The 19456-nt window shown below is 41.2% G+C and overlaps 1 protein-coding gene and 1 pseudogene across 1 annotated transcript in view; one reads left to right on the top strand and one right to left on the bottom strand.

Annotated features, from left to right (window-relative positions):
• The window catches only part of ZSWIM5 (zinc finger SWIM-type containing 5), a 92115-nt gene that overhangs the window by 47138 nt on the left and 25521 nt on the right, over window positions 1–19456 (top strand). Inside the window, exons 2-5 of the mRNA XM_036446363.2 lie at window positions 569–925; window positions 2919–3067; window positions 7162–7312; window positions 17368–17547. Coding sequence (XP_036302256.1) covers window positions 569–925; window positions 2919–3067; window positions 7162–7312; window positions 17368–17547 — 837 coding nt within the window. The remainder of the gene's footprint in view (window positions 1–568; window positions 926–2918; window positions 3068–7161; window positions 7313–17367; window positions 17548–19456) is intronic.
• LOC118725161 lies at window positions 4001–4145 on the bottom strand (annotated as a pseudogene).

The raw sequence follows: 19456 nt of genomic DNA, 5'->3' as shown, positions 1-19456 counted from the left end.
TGAAGGCAGGAGAGGCCACCACCACCACTGCTGCACTCGCCAGCTGTGAACCCAGTTTCTGGCTGAGCAGTGCTCCCCCTGTGGGAGCACACTGACTGATAGGGGGAAGCTCCTGCATTGAGCATCTGCCCCCTGGTGGTCAGTATGCATCATAGTGACCATTCATTCTGCCTGTTGTTCTGCAGTTCGATTGATTTGCATATTAGGGTTTTATTATATAGATTTATTGACCATATTTCATATGGTGAATTTACATCCCCATGACTATTCTGTAACATCTAATTTGTACTTTTTAAATTATTATTATTGATTTTTTACAGAGAGGAAGGGAGAGTTAGAGAGAGAGAAACATCGATCAGCTGCCTCCTGCACACCCCCTATTCCTTTTAGATTGTGAGTTTCTGAAAAGCAATACCCTTGTTACATTGACCTATCTTTGGCAGGGCCTAGCATATATATAGGAGATACTTAGCAAATAGTATCTGAATTGATTAATTAAAATGCAAGATGAAAATCTTCAAGTTTCTTACTACAGAATTTCTAAACACACTTTCTTTTGTTTCCTTAGGCTTCCATCTCAGTGGCACAGTGACTGAGCCAGCCACGACTTCTGAACCAGCAATGACTTACAAAGTTGCAATCAGTTTTGATCGATGCAAAATCACTTCAGTGACATGTGGCTGTGGCAACAAGGACATATTCTACTGTGCTCATGTGGTAGCACTCTCACTCTACAGGATCCGTAAACCAGACCAAGTCAAATTGCGTCTTCCTATCTCAGAAACCCTTTTCCAGATGAATAGGGACCAGCTACAAAAGTTTATTCAGTATTTGATCACAGCACACCACACTGAAGTTCTTCCTACTGCACAGAAACTGGCAGATGAGATTCTGTCCTCCAACTCAGAAATCAACCAAGTGAATGGTAATTGTCCAATATTTTTTGTTGCTAAAAATCTACTTAGTTGCTTTATTTTATGTTTAGAGGTTGGGATATTTTTGCAATTATAATCACTTAACCTTAATTTAGTTGGAAATATATGAAAATTTAAAATTTCAATGTAAAATGAAATGCAACAGGTCTTAAAGAGAAGTAATAATAAAGTGCTCAGAAGAGTGTTACTGCTTTTATTTGCACATACATGCTTTGACAGGTGGCAATGAGGTACATGTCTAATTCAGAAAGGGGGTAAAAAAAAGAGTCCCTCTTGCCAAGTGAACTAAGCAGTACATGAACCTTGGCAGCATTAGCCTCTCTGTGTACTTATTTTATGGTTTCTATTTCTCATTGTGGCCCTGAGCTGAGGAAATACAATGAGAAGCATTGTTTTTAGCCAAAGAACAGGGTGGGGAGAGAAGGAGGGAAGTAAAGAGAAAAGCATAAGTAAAATCATAAGGAAATGTTGACTTCTGGGAATACTAAGTTTCCAGCTGGAACATAGCATAAGTATAGGGAAGACAGTGCTAGAAATGAAAGATGGGGCCTGTGCATGGAGGGCCTTGAATGCCAAACTCTAAGGCATCTGGGCTTAATTTAGTAAGAATTTGAATCATCATGAAAACTTTTGAGTAGGGAAGTGATATGATCAGAACTCTGGTTAGAATAATACATTTGAAGAAAAGTAGCAAATAATGGATATCATAGTCCTCCCTTATCAGCAGCTTCATTTTCTGTGGTTTCAATTATTCGTAGTCAATCACAGTCTTGAAATATTGATGTGGAAATTCCAGAAACAAACAATTCATAAGTTTTAATTTGCACACAATTCTGAGTAGTGTGATAAAATCTCACTCTGTACTGCTGTGTCCCACCCAGGACATGAATCATGCCTTTGTCCAGCATATTCGTACTGTACACATTACCCACCTGTTAGCCACTTATTAGCCATCCTGGTTATCACAATTGCCCTGGTACCACAGTACTTGTGTTCAAGTAACCCTTATTTAGTAATGGCCCCAAAGCACAAGAGTAGTGATGTTGGCAATTCGGATATACCAAAGAAAAGTTGTAAAGTGCTTCCTTTAAGTGAAAAGATGAGTACAATACAATAACGTAACTTTTATTACAGTATATTGTTATAATTATTCTATTTTATTATTAGTTATTATTGCTAACCTTTCACTGTGCCTGATTTTTAAATTAAACTTTATCATAGGTTTGTATGTATAAGAAAAAAATATTGTATATATATTGGGTTCAGTACTATCTGTGGTTTCAGACATCCACTGGTGGTCTTGGAGTGTATACCTAATGGATAAGGAGGGACTACCCTACTATAAACTGGAAGATCATATGTGTTAATTAGTATTTGTAGACTAAATGAATGTGTGAACCCTCCTGATCCCTAGGGAATAGGATGCACCAGAAAAGCTTTGCTGTGCAGAACTGGATTTCATTTAAGCAGGGGTTAAATATAGAGAAAAAGAAAAATGATTAAACATGACTTAAATTTGTAACCTTTGTGTGACCATACCTATATAGTATTGACTTACAATCTATTGTCACTTGGAGGCAGGTTTCTTAAAATCTATTACGAGACTCTGTCTTTGAGAAAGTGAGATAAGATTCCATTTTCATGCCACAAACATTCACTGGGTGTCTTATCACATTACCAGCACTGTGCCATAGGTGATTTAACCATGGATTTAACTTGGAATTCAACTGTGAGCAATGACCTAAAAGGCTACTAGGGGAAAGGGATGTGTAAATAGGTAAAACTGTGTTTTAATTGGTGGTCTTGAGGTGAACCAAGATATGAAAGATACTTTGAGTATAAATTTATAAAAGTATAGGGTTTCCTATATATGCTATTATGTCATCTGCAAATGTTTTTGAATACACTCACCAATTTCCACTCCTGCTAAATGTGAAGCATATGAACTCATGGAATTCATTTCATGGTTCCCATTTCTCACAGGTGCTCCTGACCCCACTGCTGGAGCCAGCATTGATGATGAGAACTGTTGGCATTTGGATGAAGAACAGGTGAAAGAACAAGTGAAGCTCTTCCTCTCCCAGGGTTGTTACTATGGCTCTGGGAAGCAGCTCAATTCAATGTTTGCCAAGGTAAGATATAAAAATGGTGTGGGTTTTTTTTGTTTTTTATTACTTAAAAAAAAACTTTATTGTTGAAAGTTTTAGATATGTTCCCTTTTTTCCATATCCACCCCTTCTAGCCTGCCCCCATCCACTACCCCAGGCCTTTACCACACTACTATCTGTGTCCTTAGGTTATGCCTATAAGCATACAAGTTCTTTGGTTAATCTCTGCTCACCCACCCACCCCCACCTTCTCTTACCACTCTTTAGGCTTCATGCATGTTTAACTGTATCAAATGCTTGAAAACTATTGGGAGAGGTCGATCAGAGCAGACTTGGCAGGTTGCATTCAGGGAACCCTACTACCTCACCCTTATAGTCCTTTTCCTTCTTCTCCACTCTCTAAATGAATTAGCATTGCTGGGGGTTTTAGTAATGAAGATTTGAACTCAAGACTGTCCAATGAGCCCTAACTGATTTGGCTCAGTGGATAGAGCACATGTGTCAAACACAAGGCCCACGGGCCAAATCCGTCCCGCCAGGCCTTGCAATGTGGCCCGCACCGCGCTGTCATCACTGCACTCCGCTGCGTTTCCATCACAATGACAGTTTATGACCATTCAGTAAACCATTCGGCCCGCGATTTAGGCTGGATTTTAGATTTTGGCCCCTTCTCTGATTGAGTTCGACACCCCTAGGATAGAGCGTCAGCCTGTGGATTCAAGGATCCCAGGTTCAATTTCAGTCAAGGGCATATACCTTGGTTGTGGGCACATCCCCAGTAGGTGATGTCCATGTTTCTCTCTCATCAATGTTTCTAGCGCTCTATCCCTTTCCCTTCCTCTCTGTAAAAATCAATAAAATACTTTTTTTAAAATTGTCTGATGAGGCCTTGAAGAGATTTTTAGTGGTGAGAACTCTCACAGCAGGCTTTCTTGCCCTGTTTTTACTTTATTTTATTTATGTACCTCAGGCATGAAACAGCTCTGGCCACTGATATAGGCATCAACTTAGAATGAACTAAGGACTGTACATCTGCTTTGCCCCTGATTGATATAAGAGCAACCCCACCAATCAGGTGTCTCTTTGCCCATTGCCAGGGGGTTCTTGCTCTGTTTTTAAAAACACATTTAGTGAGATATAATTCACATACCATAATATTCACCAATTTTAGTCCAGTCAGTATGGCTCAGTAGTTGAGTGTCAATTCCATGAACCAGGAAATCAAAGTTAAAATCCTGGTCAGGGCACAATCCTGGGTTGCAAACTTGATCCCAGGTAGGGGACATGTAGGAAGCAGTGATCGATGTTTGTCTCTCTATCACTCCCCCTTCCTCTCTAAAATCACTAAAAATACATTTTAAAAATTCACCCATTTTAAAGTGTACAATTCAGTGATTTTTAGACTCTTCAGATATGTGCACTCATCACCACAATCAACTTTAGGACATTTTTATCACCTTAATAAGAAACCCCATACCCTTTAGTTATCATTCCCCTATCCTGCATATCTCCTCCCCCAGCCCTAAGTAACCACTAATCTACACTTTGTGTATAGATGTCCCTACTCTGAACCTTAGTAGGAATGGAATCATACAATATGTAGTCTTTTGTGACTGGCTTCCTTCACTTAGCATAATATTTAACAGTCATCTGCATTAATAGCATGTATCAGTATTTCGTTCCTTTTTATGGCCAAACTAGAGGTCTGGTGCACAGATTCATGCACATTGAAAGGAAATTAATTAGAAGGTGGCCTATGGGACAGGACTGGGCAAGATGGGCTGGACACACCCTGGAGCCAACCTTCCACGGACCCTTCCCAGCCTGCTGTACCTGGGGCAGCACTGGGACTCGAAGGGCATCTGTGGAGTGAGCAGAATCCCTCCAGTAGGTAGAATCCCTAGGCCTGGCCTGTGGGGATCAAACCAAAACCAGAAGTCTAACATCCCCTGAGGGGTCCCAGAGTGTCAGAGGGCACTCTGCAAAGTTGCTGTCACTTGGCAGCTCCTGCATTGAGCGTCTGCCCCCTGGTGGTCATTGTGCATCATAGCTACTGGTCGGAGCATCTGCCCCCTGGTGGTCATTGCGGGTTATAGCTACTGGTCGAATGATCGGACAGCCGCTAATGCTTTTATATAGAGAGATTATCACTGCATGTCATATGTGTCATTTGGTCAGATGGATGGTCAGTCCCTTACCCTTTTATGTATAGACTAGAGGGTGTCCCTCAGCCCAGCCTGCACCCTCTCCAATCTGGGACCCTTCAAGGGATGTCCCACTGCCCATTTAGATCCGATCCTACTGTAGGATCGGGCCTAAATAGGCAGTCAGACATCCCTCTCACAATCCAGTACTGCTGACTCCTAACTGCTCGCCTGCCTTCCTTCCTGATTGCCCCTAACCGCTTTTGCCTGCCAGCCTGATCCCCCCCTAACACCTCCCCAGCCAGCCTGATTGATGCCTAACTGCCATTCCTGACAGGCTTGGTCACCCCTAACTGCCCTCCCCTGCAGGCCTGGTCCTCCCAACTGCTACCCCTGCAGGCCTGGGTTCTCCCCAACTGCCCTTCCCTGCGGGCCCCGCCGCCCCCAACTTCCCTCCTCTGCTGGCCTGGTCACCCCTAACTTCCCTCCCCTGCAGGCTTGATTGCCCCCAACTGCCCTCCCCTGCATACCTGATCCCTCCCAACTTCATCCCCTGCTGGCCATCTGTAGCAGCCATCTTGTGTCTACATGGGGGCAGTCATCTTTGACCACATGGGGGCAGCCATCTTGTGTGTTGGAGTGATGGTCAATTTGCATATTATTCTTTTATTAGATAGGATTAGATAGGATAGAGGCCTGGTGCATGGGTGGGGGCTGGCTAGTTTGCCCTGAAGGGTGTCCCAGATCAGGGTGGGGGTTCCCTTGGGGTGTGGGCCGACCAGGGTGAGGGGCCTGTGGTGGTTTGCAGGTGACCCAAGTGGAGGCCCTGGTGTCTGGGATGGCGGCGCTGAGGGGACTGGGTGCTGCCATCTTTGAGGGTGTGGCAGTCAATTAGCATATTCCCTCCTTATTGGCTGTGGGCGCCACTATCTTTATGAGGGTATGATGATCAATTAGCATATTCCCTCTTCATTAGATAGTATAATATTCCATCATATGGATACTCCACATTTGTCTACCATTTGCATATTGATGGCCATTTGGATTGTTTTCACCATTTGGCTATCAATACTAATAAAAGAGTAATATGCAAATTGGTCATAACGCCCTCACAGTAATAACTGAACAGCAGGCTGCATGGGGCAACCAGGTCGTCAGGGGGGGCGGTTGGGGGCAACCAGGCCGATGGGGGAGGCAGATGGGGGGGACCAGGCCGGCAGGGCAGGGCAGTTAGGGGAGACCAGGCCATCAGGGGAGGGCAGTTAGGGATGACAGGGCCAGCAGGGGAGGGCAGTTGGGGGGATGGTAACCAGGCCTGCAGGAGAGGGCAGTTGGGGGGACTAGGCCTGCAGGGGAAGATCAGTTGGGGGCAACTGGTCTGGCAGGGGAGCAGTTAAGCACCAATCAGGCTGGCAGGGGAGTGGTTAGGTGGTGATCAGGTTGGCAGGCAGGGGAGTGGATGAGAGCCAGCAGTCCCAGATTGTGAGAGTGATCCCAGATTGGAGAGAATGCAGGCTAGGCAAATTTTATGCACCTGGCCTCTAGTTATAAATAATGCTGCTAGAAATATTCTTGTACAAGTTTCTATGTGGACATACCTTTTCATTTTCCTCTAGGATATGGAATTGACTGGTCATATGATAACTCTGTTTACTTGTTTGAGGAACTAAATAGACTGATTCCAAAGTGGCTGCATCATTTTACATTCCCATGTATGAGGATCCTCATCAATACTTGTTATCTGACTTTTTTATCCTAGCCATACTAGTGGGTGTGAAGCGGTATCTCAGTTGTGCACAGCAGGCTTTCTTAATACATGCAGAAAACTTGCTTACAGAACAAGAGGCCTTCTAAAGGCATTTGGAGATGTTGTGCTTAGATACTTCACCTTCTTCTCCCGCTCCTCTCCTTTCTTCGTATCCCACTTTTTTACTATGTGTAGTCACCAACACCTCACCCTTCCTCATGTGTCAGGTTCGAGAAATGCTGCGAATGAGAGATTCCAATGGAGCCAGGATGCTGACACTAATAACTGAGCAGTTTATGGCTGACCCACGACTCACACTCTGGAGGCAGCAAGGAACAAGCATGACAGATAAGTGCAGGCAGCTCTGGGATGAGCTAGGTAAGTGCTGTATCCCAGAGAAGTGCTGTGTCTATCCTACCAGCTTGCTCCCTGACAACAGTGTTCATGAACACTTGCCATCAGTCATTACATAGATCTTACTGAGTGAACTTTAGCCCAGCTGGTGAAAGATTTGGGCTCTACAGAATCTTTCTGACCTCAACTTGTGTAGCTTCTACTGCATTGTGCTTTGTTACTGACATCACCATTCTGTTTCAGATGATACCACATATAATAGAACCTTTGCTGAGAGAAAACTTCTTCCCTTGGCTTCTGTTGCATGTACTAGCCTGGCTGTCAAGTAGTTATCAGCCTTATTTTTCTCCCCCTTTTTGGGTCTGTTCTTTTTCATTCTAAAGTAGACATATGGCAGTTTCCAAGAGTTGGGCCTTGGGCTTCTATTCTTCTTTCTCTATACTTCCTTGAAAACTTTTAAAATTTGTTTTTATATTGTGGCTTCAGTGTTTACCTCTATGTGATCTCAACCTCATATTTTTTTCATTTATGAGTTTCAGTCCCATATTAGCAGCTACCCTTTGACCTTTCCACTGAAAAAAAAAAATTCCCTCATCACTTTAAGCTTGGGATATCTGAAATGAACTCAGGCCTTCTACAAAAAAAGGTTCTCCTGACTCTAGCATTGTCTCCACCATTCCTTACCCTGCCAAACTTGTGAGCACTTATTTTTCTTTTTCTTTTTTCTTTTTTTAAAATATTTTATTGATTTTTTTACAGACAGGAAGGGAGAGGGATAGAGAGCTAGAAACATCAACCAGCTGCCTCCTGCACCCCCCCCACTGGGGATGTGCCCACAACCAATGTTCATGCCCTTGACCGGAATCGAACCTGGGACCTTTCAGTCCGCAGACCGACGCTCTTCCACTGAGCCAAACCGGTTTCAGCAGCACTTATTTTTCTTTCATTCCCTATATCCAGTCACCAACTTCATTGATTCTCTAGTTTTCATAATGCAATTTAGTGTCCATTTCCACTTTTTATTTCCCATCACCACTGTTCTCATTGAGGGCCTTGGGACTTTCAGATCAAATTAGAACTGTTGCCTCCTCAATAGCCTCTGTTGCACATTCTTCTTATTAAGGCCATATCCTTCGGTCATCATTTCTTTTTATCATTATCTTGTCCAATGCCCGTTTTGCAGTGCTAAGACTCAACTCCTCTCCCTGTTTTCAGAATCTTCCACACCTTGGATTCACCATCTAATCATACTGAAAAGATATGTATGTCATATTCTAAAAGTACTAATACTTCCCCAACCCCAGAAAGCAACAACAGACTTTCCACTTATACAAAACTAGAGGCCTGAAGTACAAAATTTGTGCAAGGGGCTGGGTCCTCGTAGCCGCAGCGGCTTGCCTTGGCCCTTATAGCCCCAGCTTTATCCAGAAGGTCATCGGGAAGGACATTTGGCTGTCCAGTCTAATTAGCATATTACGCTTTTATTATTATAGATAGCACAAGAAATACTGCAGTTTAGGATTATAGTAACTTCCGGATTGAAGCCCCTGAAGCATATGTTTTATAGTGTTAGGGCCAAAGCCTTGGGAAATTAGGTTTAATGACTCTGAGACTATACTTGGTTACTTTGGGGCTAGGATCTTAGTTTGGGTATTGAGGCTTTTTATATCACCTGAACACTAATGGCTTTGGAGCTTTCATTAATAATGAATATCTATATATTGCCAATCTCCATGTTAAAGATTGGACTCATTTTGTTTCATTTAATTCTCATAACACTATGAGGTAATTGTGTGTTTATTACAAAGAAATAGCTAGCTCAGGTTACTTCTGGATACAGAATCAAATAAAGAATTATAGAAAACTCTCTCTGCTTTAACATAATCACATTTTCTAAAGTACGAGAATGTTCCACTACTGGTTCAATCAGTTGTGACTAGGGTCACATGACATAATGCATGGCAATTTGGAGACTGCTTCTGGACTCTTCCCTAAAAAGGAATTATAGGCATAGATTCCCTTCCAGATTAAGATATTGGCATCTCCATATTTTTAGAGGAGAAGATTGAGCTCAGGAAATTTATTTCATTCAAAGTCACACACTAAGTGGTGGCTCTAATACTGGAACCTCATCTGTCTGACTCCAAATCAAACATCCTTCTGTAACATCTCCTTAAATTCTTTCTTGTTGCATACTCTTCCTCCTCCCCCGAGCAAAGTGCATGTTTCCTTCAACCTCTAGAAGTCCAATGCGCTATCCATTGCGCCACGGAGCCACCTATGCATGTTTCCTAAGATTTGAAATTAGCCTTCTTCAGAGTCAATTTTGTCTAAGGCCTAAACCTCCTGGAGTAATTTTTATGAAAATCATGGGATTGTGCTGTGGACTTGAGTTTGGTCTTTGGGGCAAAGGTAGGTGAGAGGATGTAAGCAGAATTGGCTCCCAGTGCTTTTAAAGCTCTTGTCATATACTTAGGTTCATTATGAAAAACTCTTGCTTCTGACATTTTTATTTATTTAAGAAATTGCTATATCAATCTTCTAAGAAACTCTCAGCATCCTGTATCACCTGGAGTGCTCTTTTAAACAAATAATGGGGCCTATCCCCAGAGTTTTGTATTTAGTAGGTTGGAGTGAGGCCTGATATTTCACATTTCTAAAAATTCTCAGGGGATGCTGCACTGCTATTCAAGAGACCACATTTTGAGAACCACTGCACTAAGGGAAGCCTTACAGGGTTAGATACTATAACGTGGTGCATTTGTGATTCCCCTGACTACTCTGAGGATTCCTTCCTGGTCACAAGACCCGCTTACCTGGGAAAGGTTTAGGCAGGGTTTGTAGGAACTTAGAGAGTGGGCTCAGTAATTTCAGTTCATGAACCAGAAGCTATCAGACATGAGCTTTTCTCATCTCCCCATGTCTGTACGCATATGCTTTACTTTCTTTTCTGTTAAAATACATAAAGTATCTCTGCTCCTATAAAAGGCCAGTCCTTACCTATTTATTTTGAGTCCTATACCATCTCCTTTTCTTAAGAGTTTTGTTCCTGCTACCATAGCCAGGTAGCTTAGTTGGTTAGAGCGTCATCTCAGTACACCAGGATTGCAGATTCAATCCCCACTCAGGGAACATACAAGAATTAACTAACAAACAAAAATTAACCAACAAATAAATAAATAAGTAAAACAGCAAATTAATGTTTTTCTCTTTTTCCCTCTTTCCTTCTCTCCCCCCTCCCACCCCCCTTGCTCTCTTTCTAAAATTAATCAATAAAAGCCTGGCCAGCGTGGCTCAATGGTTGAGCGACAACATATGAACCAGGAAGGAGATCATGGTTCAATTCCCGGTCAGGACACTTGCCTGGGTTGTGGGCTCTATCCCCAATGTGGAGTGTGCTAGAGGTAGCCAATCAATGATTCTCATCATTGATGTTTCTATCTCTCTTCCTCTCTAAAATTAAAAAAAAATAAATAAATAAAAAATTAATTAATAGCATTTAAAAAAAAAATTTTTTTGCTGGAGTCAAAGACCAACATAGTTAGCATAATAAATGTAAGAACACTGATGAACTTCGATATTCAGCAGGGCTGAAAATCTGCATATTATTACCTGCTGCTGGCTGAACAGCTGAAGGCAATTCCCCTAAACCAGTGGTCGGCAAACTCATTAGTCAAAAGAGCCAAATATCAACAGTACAGCGATTGAAATTTCTTTTGAGAGCCAAATTTTTTAAATTTAAACTTCTAACGCCACTTATTCAAATATTCACACTCAAGGGGCCAAAGAGCTGCATGTAGCACAGCCCTAACCTGATAATCCTTTATCAGCCCAAACCTTAGCTTTGATATGTGTGTTTGCTTTGCTAAAGGGCAAAATGTGTAAATAAAAAGCCATGGTTCCGGACATTCGGGGGAACCCACTCCTCTAGAGAGAAGGTATCAATCTGGCTCCCCCAGTGCCTTCTAAATTTATATTTCTTGCCTAGTGTACCCATTTATGTCAAAGCCCCTTCTCCAGATTCATGAACCCTTACTGCAAAAGACTGTGGAAAATTTTGTTCCTGCAGTTATCTCCTTTTTCTGGCATCACTAATTCTTCTCTAATATCTTCAGTCTCAAAAAAAAAAAAAAAAAAAAAGTGCCTTTGATGTTTTCATCTCCCTTCAGTTATTATCCTGTTTCTCTTCCCTTTAAAGCAGTAATTCTTGGAAAACTTTTCTGTAATCACTCTTTCCACTTGCTCACCTCCATTGTCTCTTGAGCCCACTATAGTTGAGCCTCCGTTGCTTATTTGTGCCACCCTGCTGAAGTAGCTCTTGTCAAACTTCCCATTAACTTCCATATTGCAAGATACAGTGGTCACTTCTCAGTTGTTACTTTTTTTGACCTCTTAGCAATTTTCAATAAAATTGGCCATTATCCTTCCGGAAACTAACTCTTCGCTTGACTTCAATAACCCCACACACTCCTGATTTCCTCCTATATTCCTAGCTACTTTCTCTCAGTTTGTTTTGCAGGCTCTTCTGCCTTTCTTCAACTCTTCTAAATATTGAGTACTCCATAGCACCCACTTCCCTATCTACATTCTCTACCTAAATGATCATATTCAGTCCCAGGACTTTAAATACCATCCAGTTAAGTCACCAATTACCGTATTTTTCGGACCATAAGACGCACTTTTCCCCCCCCAGAAGTGGGGGGGAAAAGTCCCTGCGTCTTATGGTCCAAATATAGCCTACACATATACTTTTAAAAAAAAAGTTTTTTTACTTGCCCGACTCTGTGTGGTCTCTGTGTGCTTGCCCAGCTCTAAAATGGTTCTAAATGCTGCTGTTTACTTTACAGGGTTGATTACATGTGTTTATGACTGTGATGTTGGGTTTTAATGCACATAAAATATTTTAGGACACTATTTGTTTCAGAATCTTTTTTTCTTCATTTCCCTTCTCTAAAAACTGGTGCGTCTTATGGTCCGGTGCGTCTTATGGTCCGAAAAATATGGTAATGTCTCTAGCCCTGACCTTTCTCCTAAGCTCGAGGTTCAGTTCCGGCTTCCTGTCACTTCTAAGAAACACTCAAACTTAATATGACAATCACAGAACTCTTAATTTTCCTTCAAAATCTGATTTATCCCATTGTTGTCCCTATCTCAGTACACAACAGCAAGATGTATCTAGTTGCTCAAGAAGAAAATCCAAGAGTCATCTTTGGTTCCCTCTGTTTCCTATTTTCTGTACTCAATCCAAAACCTATTTACTCTCAGAGTTAGAGGACTGAATGAAATAATGTATATAAAGCACTTAACTTAATGTCTTGGCCCAGCCGGGCATGGCTCAGTGGTTGAGCATTGAGCAGGTGGTCATGGTTCGATTTCCAGTCAGGGCACATGCCCAGGTTTCAGGCTTGATCCCCAGTGTGGGGCGTGCAGGAGGCAGCTGATCCATTCTTCTCCTTTTATCCTAATGATTCTCTCTCATCATTGATGTTTCTATCATTCTTTGCCTCTTCCTCAAGAGATCTCCTTTTTAATATCTAAATGTTTAGGAATAGGAGCTTCTTGATGACTGAAATCATACTGTTTCTTTACTTCTTAAGCTTCTCTCAACTCACCCAACCTATTTTTCATTCCTATGGTCCTATTTATTTTGGAATTGATAAGACCTCTGGAATCCCTTTAAATTTAATGGCCTCTTTTTGGTTCTCTTTTTACTTATGAAGATTAAGTGTGAAAATCTTTTACTTCACTATAAATAGAAAGCACTTTTTAAAATGTAAAATAAATGCTTGTTATTAATATTGACATTCTGTCATATTAGACATTGTTAATTGACTCATGTGTCGCCAGTTTTTCCGGATTCTTCCATCTCTCTCTTCTTTCTTTTTCTTTTGTGCTTATTCCTCCTTCTCTGCTAACAACTTAAAGGTTGATGTTTTCTCAAATTTTTGTTCTTAGCATTCTTCTTCTTTTATCCTAAATGATGAGGCTCTTTTATCTTCTTTGTTTTTTTATGGGAGAGAGCCTATTTCTCCCTGCATTAATTTTAGTAGAAATAGCAAACGGTATAATATAGTCACAAGATAAGGGAAGAACTAGTTTTCAGTCCACAGGCTGACTCTCTATCCATTGAGCCAAACCAGCTAGGGCGAATCTCTGACATTTTAATTATAATGTGTCTTGATTTGGGCTTCTTTGGGACTCTCTGCACTTCATGGACTTATATGTCTATTTCCTTCACCTGGTTAGGGAAGTTTTCTGTCATTTTTTCAAATAGGTTTTCAATTTTTTGCTCTTTGTCCTTGCTTTCCAGCACCTCCATGTTACAAATGTTGGATGTTGGTACATTTGAGGTTGTCCAAAGGCTCCCTTAAACTTTCATTTTAAAAAACTCTTTTTTCTTTTTGCTATTCTGATTGGGTGTTTTTTGCTTCCTTTTTGTCCAAATCTCTGATTTTGGTCCTCTGCTTCATTTATTCTACTGGTGATCTCCTACAGTATATTCTTCATTTCAGTTATTGTATTCTTTTTGTTAATCCTTACCTGAGGATATTTTTCCATTGGTTTGTTTTTATTTTTGGCTATGCTTTTTTTTTAGAGAGTAGAAGGGAGGGGGAGAAAGAAAGAAACATTAATGTGAGAGAGACACATTGATTGGTTGCCTCTGAGTCTGCAATCAAGGTATATGTTCTTGATTAGAATCAAATCCAGGACCCTTCAGTCCCAGGCAGACACTCTATCCACTGAGCCAAACTAGCTAGGACTGACTGGTTCTTTTTTTATGTTTTCTGTCTCCATTTTTATGTTTCTTATCTTTTTCTTGAAGTTCTTACTAAGTTCCTCTACTCTTCCCCCTAAGTTCATTGAGCATCCTTATAACCAGTGTTTCGACCTCTATATCTTGTCTCCATTTTGTTTAGTTCTTTTTCTAGAGTTTTATTCTGTCCCTTCATTGGGGACATGTTTCTTTGTCTCCTCATTTTGACTGCCTCCCTGTGTTTGTTTCTATGTTTTAGGTAGAGCTGCCATATCTCCCAGTTTGGTAGAGTAGCCTTATGTAGTAGGTGTCCTGGAGGGCCCAGTGGCACAGCCTCCCTGATCACTGGATCTGGGTGCTCTGAATGTGCCATCACACTCTCCATGGGCTGTGTGCTCCCTCCTGTTGTACCCTGTTTCCCCGAAAATAAGACAGTGTCTTATATTAATTTTTGCTCCCAAAGATGCACTAGGTCTTATTTTCAGGGGATGTCTTATTTTTCCATGAAGAAGAATATGGTACACATTTATTGTTAAATGAAAATAAAGGAAATTTATTACCTGTATACGGTACGGTAGTACGGTAGTTTTCAACACAAACCAGACAAACTGTGAATCCTACAATATCAAGAATTTACTCATTTATTCAATGACAATCATGTCATCATCTTCTGGAACATCATCATAACAATCCAATTCCTGAATTTCCTGGTGAATTTCTTGTGACTCCATTTCTTTCAGAATCAGTGGACCAAATCTCTCATGTTTAGCCTAGGGGGGCCTTATTTTCGGAGGGGATGCCTTATATTTCACTCAGAAGGAAACCTGTAAGTAGGTCTTATTTTCGAAGGATGTCTTATTTTCAGGGAAACACTGTAGTTGAGTCTTGATTGCTGTTAGCATGTCAATAGGAGGGATTTACCCCCAGGCTAATAGGCTGTGAGGACTAGCTGTGACCACAGTGGAGGAGGTGCTGTGCAGGGGCCAACCCCACAGAGCAGAACTTACTTCAGAGCTCTTACGCCCAATGAGTCTTCCCCTTGAGTGTGTCTCTGGTGGTGGTGCTACAGTGAGGTCTGAAGCAAGCCTCTAGGTGTTCTGGCTCTGGTGCTTTCTAGAAGAAGCCGGCCAAAATCAGCTGCTAGCCAAGATCAGCTGCCATCCTGCCCAGGGTCAACTAGCACAAACTACAAAGTGATCTGCAGATGGCTGCTACTTGAACTGGGATTAGAGGTGCCCAGGTTAGGCTAAGCTGCATACCAAAGTCAGCTATTACTAGTGCTAGGCTTGGGGCCACTTAACAAGAGGCATGGGGCACACCAAGCCAGGTGCTGCTTATTTGGGGTTTGTGAACCTTTGAGAGATTTTTGGGAAAGTCCTCTGCATGAGCTAAAATAATCTGTTTGCATGGGAAAGCCACTGGAAATGGCCTGGATGGCCCTGCAAGTTGGTTGTGGCAAGGTCTCAAGGATGCAAGGGCAGGGCAAAGAGTGTTAGTGGAGACTCCAATATGGCACCTGACAGTTTATGAGGTGAGGGCTCAGTAAAGGAACAATGGCCTCTGCTAGCACTTCTGTCTGGGAGAAAGCTGGCCCTTCAGCTCTCACCCTGAGCCAGACAATCTGTTCCTCCATGTATGTGCCTAGAACCTTTCAAGCTGCTGCCTCAGCACTGAAGTTCAGAGGGAGTAAATCTGAGTTAAGTCTGTACATGGGCCTTTAAGAAGAACATCTGGGACTTCAGCTGCCCTCACTCTCACTCAACCACAATCCTTGCTGGTCTTCACAGCCAGAAGTTTTGGATACTTCTCTTCCTGGCACTGGAACCCTGAGCTGGAGGTCCTGGTATGGAGCTGAGACCCCTCAATTCCTCCTAGGGGGCTTCTGCAGCTGAGATAATCCCTCCCAGTTTTTAACCACCACATGTGAGTGTGGGACTAGCCCACTGTGTGTCTCCAGCCTTCCTACCTGTCTCAGTGTGGCTGCTTCTTTATATCCTTAATTGTAGGACTTACGTTCAGCTAGATTCCAGTGGTTCTTGATGATGGTTTTTCTGTAATTTGGTTTTAATTTTGATGTGGTTGTGGGAGGACATGATGCCATATTTACCTATGCTGCCATCTTGACTGGACTCTCACTTTTGCTTTTGAGTGATACTTTGATTGGGTGTAAAATTCTAGGTTGGAAATCTTTTTCATGGTAGATTATAAAAATTTGATTGAGCTAATAGAAATGAATACTCATTTTCTTCAGTTAATACTGGTATTTGAAGTTCAAATAACCTTTTAAAACATTCTTACTTAACTTGGAGGGGCCTTGAAATAGTGTCTGAACGTAGCTACATCCATAGATGTAGTGGCTCTATAACAAAGGATATTTCATTTAAGCCACTCTACGTCAGGTTTATTGCTAACTTGAGATTGAGAATATATCTGGCTTAGCTACACACAAACCTTGAGAAGAAGTTGGTTTGCTTAAAAAGAAGAGTGATATGGTCAAAGAAGCAGTATCCATTAGTTATTTCTAATATGTGATGATCTGATACAGTGACAGAAGATGCAAGGATGTGATAGTTTTAAGACATCACAGTTTATCACCAGTATTATAATCCAAGTCCAAAAAAACCATTTTCCCTGGAAAAATGAAATACTAAAATTTTTCTATATGCCAAGTAATAAGCTAGGCCCTTTGCCAATGTTATCTCATGTAATTCTCACAATATCTGTAAATGTAGGTGTTTTATGATCTCAGTTTTACAGTTGAGGGATTTGAATTTTAGTCCAAAGTCAACTAACCAAAAATTGAAACCTTTTCATAGCATAGCACCTACCTTTTGACCCCTGTCCTTGCACTATGTAAATGCCCTTCTTTTGTGCTGCTCTTGTGCCCTGTCTTTATCTTGACACTTACTGTAGTCAAATGGCAGGCTGTTTGTTTATTTATCTCCACCACTAGACAGCTACTCAAAGGTAGGAACAGTATCTCATTCTCCAGTACAGAGCCTTGAACTTGGAAAGCACTCAGTACATGTTTGTTGGACTACAGATTCAAGCTAAGAATTCAAACCCAAATCTGTCTTGTTCATTATCATAGGCTCATATCCAGATATCAAGATAGTCACTCTGCTTTAAGGAGGCTTTGGGAAGGAAAAATAAGCCAGTTCTGAAAATGTTAGCAGATCTCATTTTTTAATATTGAAAAACACTGATGTTTTGGAAACTTTTCCTACCAGCTAAAAATGGAAGAAAAGAATAAGCTGAACAAGAGTAAGGCTTGCATATACATTGAAGAACAGATATGAAGAATGTGGGTTGTTTTCTTTTCCAGGGGCCTTGTGGGTGTGCATCATTTTAAATCCACATTGCAAACTGGAGGAAAAATCCTCTTGGCTGCAGCAATTGCAGAAGTGGAGTGACTTGGATGTCTGTCCCCTGGAAGATGGGAACTATGGGCATGAGCTGCCCAATATCACCAATGCACTTCCCCAGAATGCCAATCACAACCCAGGTGAGCAGATACTTTTTTAGGGTCTTTGTGCCTATAACTCCAAAAGTTTGAGAGGAAAACCCTGGAACAAAGGTAGCTGGAAAAACTATTGGCAATCAGAATTGTCATCCTAAATAAGAAAAACCAGTCCTTTTGTTTGTCTTGAAATGCAAAACTTTCGTAAGGGTCAGCTTTTGACATTGGAGATGCTGTCTTCTTCCACATATAGAATGTTCATAAATTTCTGGAACCCCCCAGCATAAATTTCTAGAGCCCTCTGCATGAATCTTCTTTATTCTTCAAATTCTTCATGACTAATGGATCTCGCCTCAGTTGGGACTGGTTTTAATTCAAAAGACCTACCTCAATGGAAGGATGGAAAACAGCTTTAAAAATGTCATGACAGCTCTAACCAGTGTGGCTCAGTGGATAGAGCATTGGCCTGTGTACTAGGTTCAAGTCTAGTCAAGGGCACATGCTCAGTTGCAGACTTGATCCCCAGTAGGGGGCATGCAGGAGGAAGTTGATCAGTGATTATCATTCATCATTGATGTTTCTATCTTTCTCTCCCTTCCTCTCTGAAATCAATTAAAAAATATATATATTTTTAAAATGTCATGATAGTTGCCTTTTTTACTTTCCTGTTTTCCTCAAATGTTTATACAGCAGATAGCTAGAAGGAGTCATGCTCCCAAGTTATTATTAGGATGCTTGCTCATTTTAAGAAAAATCCAGTATAGCCAGCATATCAAACTCATGGTCGGTGGGCCAAATGCCTCATTTATTTAATGAGGCCTTGAGTTTGACATCATTGCAGTACAGAGATACTGTACCCTCTGCATTTTGAGCCCAATGGCCTACTGATATCACTGGGCATTAGCATTTGCATCAGTTTTAGTTTATCTGACTCAGGCTATTTAATGGTTGGAACTGATTGCTCTTTTGCCCATTGAGAACCTTTATTATTGGGATATTTTGATAAGACATTAATTTTATATGTGGTCCCCTTTATCTTAAAAAATATATTTTTATTGATTTCAGAGAGGAAGGGAAAGGGAGAGAGAGAGAGAGAAACATCAATGATGAGAGAGAATCATTGATTGGCTGCCTCCTACATGCCCCCTACTGGGGATTGAGCCCACAACCTGGGCATGTGCCCTTGGCTACAATCGAACCTGGGACCCTTAAGTCCACAAGCCAATGCTCTATCTATTGACCCAAACCAGGTAGGTCGATCCCTTTTATTTTTAGTCTAACTCTATAATTACCCTGTGCTCACACATGCAAAGCTGAACATGGTAGAGAGAAATACACCCGTAGTAACTGGTCTTAATTTTGAAGTTTATGATCATTAATCTCAAGTGGATCCGTAGCGTGTAGATTAGACATCTATTGCATTTCCCTAGTCTATGCCCTGTTTCACTCTTCTAAATTACTATTTTCCACCATCTTTTCATTAAAACTTTTTCTGTTCCTCTCTTCGTGTTAGCTGAAGCCTTGCTTTCTACTCACTGAGAATATAGAAACAATCAGAAGAGGATTTCCAAAATTACATTACTCAGACTATGTCCATCTACTGTGGTTCTTCCACTGTTTTTGTTTGTTCTTTTATGTAAGTCCAAGCCTTCCACTTATTCTAGAGGCCCTATTTCTTCTCCTTTATCCAGGACATCATTCTGGAGTTCTTTCCTTGCTCTCCTGCATCACAAACTTTCATGGATTATTCCTGAGAGTATACAAGCACATTGTTTTTATCTATCATCCCAGAACTAAACAAAAAATACTTGTGACCCCTCATGCCTCTCTGGTACCTCCCTCTTTTTCTGAAGCAATAGAAATAAATAATAGATAAAAGAAAAATAATTTTAAAATAATATATATTTTCTATCTCTTCTGCTCTTATTCTCCCTTAAATTCACTCTAATTAAGC

The sequence above is a fragment of the Pipistrellus kuhlii genome, unplaced genomic scaffold (genome assembly GCF_014108245.1).
Source record: "Pipistrellus kuhlii isolate mPipKuh1 unplaced genomic scaffold, mPipKuh1.p scaffold_m20_p_2, whole genome shotgun sequence".
Classification (NCBI taxonomy): Eukaryota; Metazoa; Chordata; class Mammalia; order Chiroptera; family Vespertilionidae; genus Pipistrellus; species Pipistrellus kuhlii.
This window is presented reverse-complemented; position numbering and strand designations above follow the sequence as displayed.